The sequence below is a fragment of the Carcharodon carcharias genome, chromosome 17 (assembly GCF_017639515.1).
Source record: "Carcharodon carcharias isolate sCarCar2 chromosome 17, sCarCar2.pri, whole genome shotgun sequence".
In the NCBI taxonomy this organism is placed as follows: Eukaryota; Metazoa; Chordata; class Chondrichthyes; order Lamniformes; family Lamnidae; genus Carcharodon; species Carcharodon carcharias.
Genome location: NC_054483.1, coordinates 5,622,875 through 5,632,433, shown reverse-complemented (window position 1 = coordinate 5,632,433; position 9,559 = coordinate 5,622,875). Strand labels below are relative to the sequence as shown.

The following is a 9,559-nucleotide window of genomic DNA, read 5'->3' as shown; positions in this document are numbered from 1 at the left end:
ATATAAATGCGCTAGAAGCAGTTCAGAGAAGGCTCACTACTGATGGGGGGAGGGGACATTATCTGATGAGGAAAGGTTCGACAGGCTGGGCCCGTATCCATTGGAGCTTAAAGGATCTTATTGAAACGTATAAGATCCCGAGGGGGCTTGACAAGGTGCATGCAGAGAGGATGTTTCCTCGTCTGGGAGAATCTAGAACAAAGAGACACATTAAAAATAAGGAGTCTCCAATTTAAGATGGAGATAAGGAGTAATTTATTTTCCTCTCTCAGAGGGTGAATCACCTCCTAACCCCCACCCCATGCCAGAGTGTGGTGGAGGCAGGCTCAGTGTATGTTTTTAAGGCAGACGTGGATGGATTCTTGACTAACAAGGTAGTCATGGTTATCAGGGGAACAGGCAGGAAAGCGGAGTTAAGGACACAATCGGACCAGCCATGATCTTATTCAATGGTGGAGCAGGCAGGAGGCACTGAATGGCCTACTCCTGTTCCTAATTTGAATGTTCGTATGTTATTACTTTAAACCTGCTCCCCCATCCAATACGATCATGACTGCTCTGATCACGGCCTTAAATCCACTTTCCTACCTGTCCCAAATAAGCCTTCACTCCCCCTTGTCGATCAAAAATCTGTCTAACTCAGCCTTGAATATATTCATTGAACCAGCCCCACTGCTGTCTGGGGAAGAGAGTTCAATGCACTAACAAGCCTCTGAAAGAAGAAAATCTCCTCAACTCCGTCTTTAAAGATAGATCTCCTCTTCTGAAACTGCCCCCTAGTATTAGATTCCCCCACAGGAGAAAATACCTTCCCTGTATCCACCCTGTCAAACCCCTCAGGGTCATATAGGTTTCAATAAGATCACCGCTCGTTCTCCTATAATCCAATGACTTCAGAGTGTTTGATGGGGACAGTGTAAAGGAGGCTTTATTCTGTATCTAACCCCGTGCTATACCTGTCCTGGGAGTGTTTGATGGGGACAGTGTAGAGGGAGCTTTATTCTGTATCTAACCCCGTGCTGTACCTGTCCTGGGAGTGTTTGACAGGGACGGTGTAGAGGGAGCTTTACTCTGTATCTAACCCCGTGCTGTACCTGCCCTGGGAGTGTTTGATGGGGACAGTGTAGTGGGAGCTTTACTCTGTATCTAACCCCGTGCTGTACCTGTCCTGGGAGTGTTTGATGGGGACAGTGTAGTGGGAGCTTTACTCTGTATCTGACCCCATGCTGTACCTGTCCTGGGAGTATTTGATGAGGACAGTGTAGAGGGAGATTTACTCTGTATCTAACATTGCGCTGTACCTGTCCTGGGAGTAATTGATGGGGACAGTGTAGAGGGAGATTTACTCTGTATCTAACCCCGTGCTGTACCTGCCCTGGGAGTGTTTGATGGGGACAGTGTAGTGGGAGCTTTACTCTGTATCTAACCCCGTGCTGTATCTGTCCTGGGAGTGTTTGATGGAGACAGTGTACAGGGAGCTTTACTCTGTATCTAACCCCATGTTGTACCTGTCCTGGGAGTGTTTGATGGGGACAGTGCAGAGGGAGCTTTACTCTGTATCTAACCCCGTGCTGTACCTGCCCTGGAAGTGTTGATGGAGACAGTGTAGAGGGAGATTTACTCTGTATCTAACCCCGTGCTGTACCTGCCCTGGAAGTGTTGATGGAGACAGTGTAGAGGGAGATTTACTCTGTATCTAACCCCGTGCTGTACCTGTCCTGGGAGTGTTTGATGGGGACAGTGCAGAGGGAGCTTTACTCTGTATCTAACCCCGTGCTGTACCTGCCCTGGGAGTGTTTGATGGGGACAGTGTAGAGGGAGATTTACTCTGTATCTAACCCCGTACTGTACCTGTCCTGGGAGTGTTTGATGGGGACAGTGTAGAGGGAGATTTACTCTGTATCTAACCCCGTACTGTACCTGTGCTGGGAGTGTTTGATGGGGACAGTGTAGAGGGAGCTTTACTCTGTATCTAACCCCGTGCTGTACCTGTCCTGGGAGTGTTGATGGAGACAGTGTAGAGGGAGCTTTACTCTGTATCTAACCCCGTGCTGTACCTGTCCTGGGAGTGTTTGATGGGGACGGTGTAGAGGGAGATTTACTCTGTATCTAACCCCGTGCTGTACCTGTCCTGGGAGTGTTTGATGGGGACGGTGTAGAGGGAACTTTACTCTGTATCTAACCCCGTGCTGTACCTGTCCTGGGAGTGTTTGATGGGGACAGTGTAGAGGGAGCTTTACTCTGTATCTAACCCCGTGCTGTACCTGTCCTGGGAGTGTTTGATCGGGACAGTGTAGAGGGAGCTTTACTCTGTATCTAACCCCGTGCTGTACCTGTCCTGGGAGTGTTTGATGATATGAGGGTCCTTTTTGAATCTGTTAAGTGGATTGGTTTTGAAGGGGTTAAAATTGGACTCGTGGTGCCTGAGACAGAAAGTCTCCAGCTCCAGCTCTAAGAACCATTGCTCAGTGACAATCAGTGTCCAATCAGAATGATGACAAATAACTAACATTGATAGCTTTACCTTATGGTCACCCATACAGACTGAAAGCCCCATGAGGTCGTAAACCTATCTCCCCTGAAATATAAAGTATCGATGATCAGAATACATGTTGATACCGCAGACCATCACCACCCCCTAACCTGGGCCTCTGGGACTCTGCTCATTGTCCTACACTGACTCCTGGTCAAGCAATGTTTTGATGTTAGAATTCTCGTCTTTGTTTTCACATCCCTCTGTGCACTCGCCCCCCCTCCCCCTATCTCTGTAATCTCCTCCTGTCCCCTCCAAAATCTACGCACTCCCCTCAGCCTGGCCTCTTGAGCATCCCCCGATTTTAATCTCTCCACCATTTGCAGCCATGCCTTCAGCTACCTGGGCCCCAAGCTTGGGAATTCCCCCCCTATCCCTCTCCGCCCCTCTCCACCTCACTTTCCCCCTTTAAGACGCTTCGTAAAACTCACCTCTATGTCTGAGCTTTTGGTCGTCTGACCCAATGTTGTACTAAGTGGTTCTGAGTCGAAGTTTGCTTGCTAACACTGTGAACTGCTTCGGGATGTGTTACGTTCAAGGTGCCATACAAATTCAATTTATTCTTGTTGCTTTCCTACTCACACCTCACTGGCCCCACCACATTCTGCAGAACCAGCTCCAACACGGCTTCCTCCCTTGTTGGACTGGATATATACTGACCGATCAAATTCTCCTGTACACATGCAATCTGCAAATCTGCAATTTCATATTCCGTTTCTCTCAGCGAATATTCGGGTAATTAAAACCTTTCAAATTTGAGGATTCTATCTTTGTCGCACATCCTTGACGTTTGCCGAACAGATTTTGCTTGCCCATCTGATTCTCACTGTTCCGAGCGTGATTAAAAATGAACGGTATTTTGTTAAAACTCTTGCTGATGGCATCTGCCTCCCTGTGGACTTTAAACCAATTCCTTCCTGCTCAGGATTTTTCCAGCGACGCTGTGTGGACTTGACGCTGTCTTAGGGCAGCAAGCGTCTCTCCAGTTCGGACCTGAGGTCATTTCAGAAATAAGTGTGAGGTGATCCATTTTGGCAGGAAGGATGTGCGGAGAGACATAAAGAAAAATAAAGAGAGAGACTCTAAAGGAGGTGCAGGAACAAAGGGATCTCGGTCTACGTGTACATAGGTCATTGAAGATGGCAGGGCATGTTGAGAGAACAGTTAATAAAGCATAATGTATCTTAGGCTTTATTAACAGGGGCATTGAGTGCAAGAGTAAGGAGGTCATGTTGAATTTATGTAAGACACTAGTTAGGCCTCATCTGGAGAACTGCATCCAGTTCTGGGCGCCATGCTTGAGGAAAGGTGTAAAGGCATTGGAGCTAGTACAGAGGAGGTTCACAAGAATGATTCCAGCAATAAAGAACTGTAGATATGAGGGTAGATTGGAGAGGTTGGGACTCTTCCTTGGAGAAAAAAAGGCTGGGAGGAGACTTGATAGAGGTGTTCAAGATTCTGAGGGGTATGGACAGGGTAAATAGTGAGAAACTGTTCCCACTCAAGAGACCATCAAGAACTAGAGGGCACAGATTCAAAATAATTGGCAAAAGGAGCAAAAGTGATATGCAGAAAATATTTTTCACCCAGAAGGTGGTTGGAGTCAGGAATGGGCTTCCTGACAGGGTGGTGGAGGCAGGTTCAATCAAGATATTCAAAAGGTAATGGATTGCTATCTGAAGAGAAAGAATGTGCAATGTTATGGGGGTAAGGCAGGGGAGTGGGACAGGATAGAATGCTCTTTCAGAGAGCTAGTGCAGGCTGGATGGGCCCAGTGGTTTCCTACAGCACTGTAAAGATTCTGTGAATTCTGTGATGGGAACGCAGAATGCTGGAAACTCTCAGCAGGTCTGGCACCATCTGTGGCGAGAAAAACAGAGTTAATGTTTGAGTGCAATATGACCCTTCTTCGAAACTGGAGAGAGGTAGAAATATGATGGGTTTTATGCTGTTGAAAAAAGGGGGAGAGGCAGAGTGGAACAAAATAGAAGATCAGGGATAGGCTAGAGGTCAGGGGAGACTAAATGACAAAGATGTCATGGAACATAAGACAAATAGAGTGGTAATGATAGTATTAAAGACTTTGATCCAGAGTAGGTGTTAATAGCAGAGGTCATATCAGGACTGAAGGGGGTTAACATAGGATCAGGCACAGTGCAACTTCTAGTTACTGAGCGATTGAAGCCACTCACCCTGTCCCTCCCCCAGTCACCAAGCTGGCTAAATCCCTGTTCCAGAAAGAAACCCAAAGTGCAGATGCTGAGACCAAGCCTTCAAACGAAAAGTGAATTCCCCAATTCAAACTCTATTTTGCTTTAAGTCATCCCTAACGACCCAACCGGCATAAGAATCCATCTACCATATCTGCGGCTTCTATGAGTCAAACACGCTCCTCAATAATCCCAAAGAATCAATATTGTTTATACATCTTGACTACTGCTTTGTAAAGAACTGTACCGATTATGTGTGCATTAAATTAATCTCTTTTTTGAAGAATCGAATTTCTCACTGTTCCAGGCTGTATAAAAATGAGCGTAGCTTTTCACAGCGCAGGTCTACACTTGTTGCGTACCTGTTTAAAATGGGTGTTGGGTGACCTGCAGGAGTTTTGTTCGAGAGCGCTCGCTCCCACCCCCATTTAAAATGAGGCTGCACCTTCCGCATTCTGACTGCTGCATTTCCACTCCCTACTGTCCCCTGACCATCTCCTCCAGCCCCGCAGCCCTCCGAGATCTCTATCGGCGCCCCCACCGCCTCGCGTGTCCCCCCGATTTGAATCGCTCCACCGTCGGCGGCTGTGCCTTCAGCCGCCCAAGCCCCCGAGCTCTGGAGTTCCCTCCCTACACCTCTCCAGCAAAGCGGTCAGGTAGAGGGCAAAAGGACATTGGCCAGGGTGTACCGGGGAGATACCCCCACCCCCCTGCCCTCCTTTGAAATCGCACCCTGGCAACCAGCCAAGAGGGCAGGAGGGACCTCGGTTTAATGCTCGGTTTCAGCTTGGTCAAAGAGGTCAGTTTTAAGGAGCGTCTCTCTCTCTCTCTCTCTCCCTCACTTTAAGACGCTCTGCAAAGCTGATCTCTGACCAAGCTGAAACCGAGCGTTAAACCGAGGTCCCTCCTGCACTCTTGGCTGGTTGCCAGGATGTGATTTCAAAGGAGGGCAGGGGGGTGCGGGTATCTCCCCGGTGCACCCTGGCCCATGTCTTTTTGCCCCCTACCTAAGGCTGCTTTGCTGTTTGTGAGGAGTGTGGTGTGGGCAAACCAACATGCTGTGCCTTCACCCTACAACTGCACTTGCAAAATGTCGACCCGCATCCATTTTTGCCTGTCTGCGCTCAGTGTAAACCTTTGTGCCTGCTCCCCGCATTGAGCTTTAGACATCCAGCAGTTGGCAGGCCCAGAGCTTCCTCTCGACAGAGTTGGGGGCGGGGGTGGGGGGGGGGGGGGGGGGGGTGGGGGTGGGGGGGGGGGAGTGAACGAGTGAAAGGGGGAGGGAGATAACAAGCCTGCAACCGAGTAGCTGAGCTCAGCCGATGAGCCAACAGTGGCACAGGAAGTCTGTGAGAGTTTTAAGCAGTTGCAAATTAAAAGGGAGGGGGTGGAGTTGGCCCCGAACTGAAAGGGCGGAAATTAAAGAGAGAGGGAGGGACAGAGAGAGAGAGAGAGAGAGAGGGAGAGGGAGAGAGAGGGAGAGAGGGAGAGGGAGGGAGAGAGAGAGGGAGAGAGAGAGAGAGAGAGGAAGAGAGAGAGAGAGAGGGAGAGGGAGAGAGAGAGAGAGAGAGGGAGAGAGAGAGAGAGAGAGGGAGAGAGAGAGAGGGAGAGAGACAGAGAGAAAACAAACAGTTGATTCACAGCCAGGAGAGAAAAGCCCGACTTTACGTTGCTGAGGGTGTTGGGACACACCGGGGGGGGAAGGGAGCAGAGAGTGGGCGGAGGGGGTGTGAGTGCCGGGGGCGGGGGGGGGGGGAGGAGGGGGGGTGCGGGGGTGGGGTGGGGGGTGGGGGGGGGGGGTGTGGGGGGGGGGGAGAGAGGAGCAGCGGAAGGGCAGGAGCTTCTCTTCACAAACCACTCCGCACCCCCCCACCCCCCCCCCCCCCCCCCCCAAACCCACCCACCCACCCACCCAACCAACACCCCCCCCCCCCCCCCCCCCCACCCCCCCACCCCTCCTCCCAACCGACCGACCCTGGACTTATCGGCTGGCAAATGGATGTCCTCCTGCTCACGGCTAATGTCGGCTCGCTCTTTGATGATGTGAGTTCCAACGGGTTCAATGTGTAGCTACGGGGTTGCGGTGTGGGGGTGGGGGGGTGGTGGGGGGTGGGTGGGGCTGTCTTGGCTTTTGCATGTGTCGGCGGGTGTGTGTGTTTGCTTTTGGAGGGGGTTTAAGCCCAGGGCATTGTGACCACCCCAGCCCCTCCCACAGCCAGCTACCTGTCGTTTTAAGCGTCGGCCCTGTCTGTTCCCCCCTCCCCTACGCTCAGCTTCAGCAACCCAGGGTACATTCAGCCAACCCCCACTTCCTCACCCCACCCCCCCTGTCTGTGTTTGGGGGGGGGGGTGAAATTGGGCATGCTGTTCAACTCCGGAGGCATCGCGGCTGACCACACCTTCCCGGCAAAGGTCACAGGACCGAAAGGGTCGGCCGGCAAGGTTGCGGGTGGGGTGGGGTGGGGGGTGGTGGTTGCAAGGTGCGGAGAGCGACCCCAGCTCCGGCGGAGAGCTAGCGTGGGATGCGCTCACCTCCCGGAGCTGCGGGGTGCCAGTCTGGCTGGCACCGCCCGTGCGGCGCTGTGGGAGTGCGGCGCTGTCGGGGGTGCCGCCTCTCTCTCTCAGCCCTGCTGAAAAGGATCCCGGGGCTACTATTTCGAAGAGTCGTCCCCGGTGCCCGGGCCAGTGTTTACCCTTTGCTTGTGGGAGCTTGCTGTGCGAGAATTGGCTGCCGACGTAACGGCAGTGGTGACGTTTTGGGAGGGTTTGCTTGGCTGTTCAAGCGCATTGGAATGTCCTGAGGTCAGGAAGGGTGCCACATCAATGTGGGACTTTCTCTTCAACCGCGGTCCAGTTTCACTGCAGGTGGCTTGCTGCTGCTGAGCGAGTTTTTAATGCTGTTATTTCCTGCTTCTTTGCCCTGTGATTAAAGTAGGCGAGCAAGCCAGAAGTTGGGGCTCCAGGTGTATTTAGCGCTCAGGCCACGCTCTGTTCCGAATCCCTTCTGCTCCTGAACCTTGATGGTGATGGATGTCGGGGTGTGGGGGTGTGTGGTGGGGGTGGGGGTGTTCACTGGGTCGCGTCCCTCCAGCCCAAAGTGCCTCGGCTGCTTACCCTCACCACCCCCCCCCTGTTGTCCACGAGCGAACCTCCATCGCAGGTACCGGCAAACTATTCGACTGCGCGAGGCATCACTGGACGTTTTATTAACCCCCATTCGTCCACCTTAGATTAGCGGATCAGACTGTGGAATTAGCTCCACTTTCCTGCCTGCACTCCACCCACCACCCCCCCCACACCCCACCCCCCCACCCACCCCCTCCCACATAACCCTCGACCCCACTTGTCAATCAAAAATCTAACCCAGCCCCCGCTGCTCTCTGGGGAAGAGAATTCTACAGACCGATGGCCCTCTGAGGGAAGAAATTCCTCCTCATCTCCGTCTTAAATGGGAGACCCCCTTATTTTTAAACCGTTACCCCTTGTTCTAGGTTCCCCCATGAGGGGAAACATCCTCTCTACCCGGTCAAGCTCCCCATCAGAATCTTCTATGTTTCAATAAGATCACCTCTCATTCTTCTAAACGCCAACGAGTACAGACCCAGCCTGTTCAACCTCTCCTCAAAAAAGAAACCCCTTCATCCAGAAATCAGCCGAGTGAATCTTCTCTGAAACTCGACACCACCCAGGACAAAGTAGCCCGCTTGATCAGCACCCCATCCACTGCCTTAAACATTCACTTCCTCCACCACCGACGCACAGTAGCAGCAGTGTGTGTACCGTCTACAAGATGCACTGCAGCAACTCGCCAAGGCTCCTTACACAGCACCTTCCAAACCCATGCCCGCCACCACCTAGAAGGACAAGGGCAGCAGACACATGGGAACACCACCACCTGGAAGTTCCCCTCCAGTCCACTCACCACCCTGACTCGGGAATATATCGGCCGTTCCTGTACTGTCACTGGGTCCAAAATCCTGAAACTCCCTCCCCCTGGCAGCTCTCATGTCGCAAAACCACGGCAAGGCATTCAGAATGAGAGCGGCGGCCACAGTGAATCTGAGTCAAAACCTCACTGGGTTGATCTGTGAGGAGCTAGGCCATAATCTTTGCTACTTCGCACGTTTCAGCTGTGGTTAGATAAACTGAGACCGTTGACTCTACAAAATTGGCTCAAAAGGAGCCAAAGGCCTGAACATGTTCATTGCTTAAGGGTTCTCGTTCCGTTGCCCTGGTTACCAATGCTTTTGGCCTGACTTCAGTCATGGGGTGAGTTAACTAGCGATACCTTTAGCCCATTCACCTCACCCTTTCTCTACCCCGCCACCAGAACCCCCATCGCCTTTAGACCAATGGTTCTTAAAGTGGTCTCTGTTGACTACTACTGGTCTGAGGGGTGCGGGGGGTGGGGGTTGGAGGGTTGGTGGGGGGGGCGAGTGGGGGTTGGAGGGTTGGAGGGTTGGGGGGTAGGGGAGGTTTGGAGGGGTTGGGGGGGTGCAGCCTGCAGCCTAGTCCAAAATGCAACTGAGGCCTCACAGGAGAATAGGCCGCAAGCCTCAACTCAGGTGACATCACAAGCGCCAGCAGCAATAATGTCGCTTCAGAAGCAAGACTTGCGTTACTGTTGGCTTGGTGGGATTGAGGGGGACATATACGGAGATGTTGCCAGGACTGGAAGATTGCAGCGATGAGGAAAGGTAGGATAGGCCCAGGCTTGTCCTCATTGGGACAGAGTGAGGCTGAGGGGGGAGTTGATCGAGATGTACAAAATTGCGCGGGGCCTGAATGGAGAGGAAGGGAAGGGCCTGGTTAATTT

At 52.1% G+C, this 9,559-nt stretch overlaps 1 protein-coding gene across 4 annotated transcripts in view; it reads left to right on the top strand.

Annotated features, from left to right (window-relative positions):
- Window positions 1-6,685: 6,685 nt before the first annotated feature.
- LOC121289539 (inositol polyphosphate-5-phosphatase A-like) overlaps window positions 6,686-9,559 on the top strand; it is a 45,095-nt gene continuing 42,221 nt past the window's right edge. For 2 of the 4 annotated variants that reach the window (XM_041209042.1, XM_041209041.1), the window contains exon 1: window positions 6,686-6,786. In XM_041209042.1, the coding sequence (XP_041064976.1) occupies window positions 6,739-6,786 (48 nt within the window). In that variant the 5' untranslated portion in view covers window positions 6,686-6,738. Of the gene's footprint in view, window positions 6,787-8,671; window positions 9,013-9,421; window positions 9,441-9,559 lie in introns of those variants that run through there. The other 2 variants (XM_041209043.1, XM_041209044.1) reach the window with 2 other exon arrangements.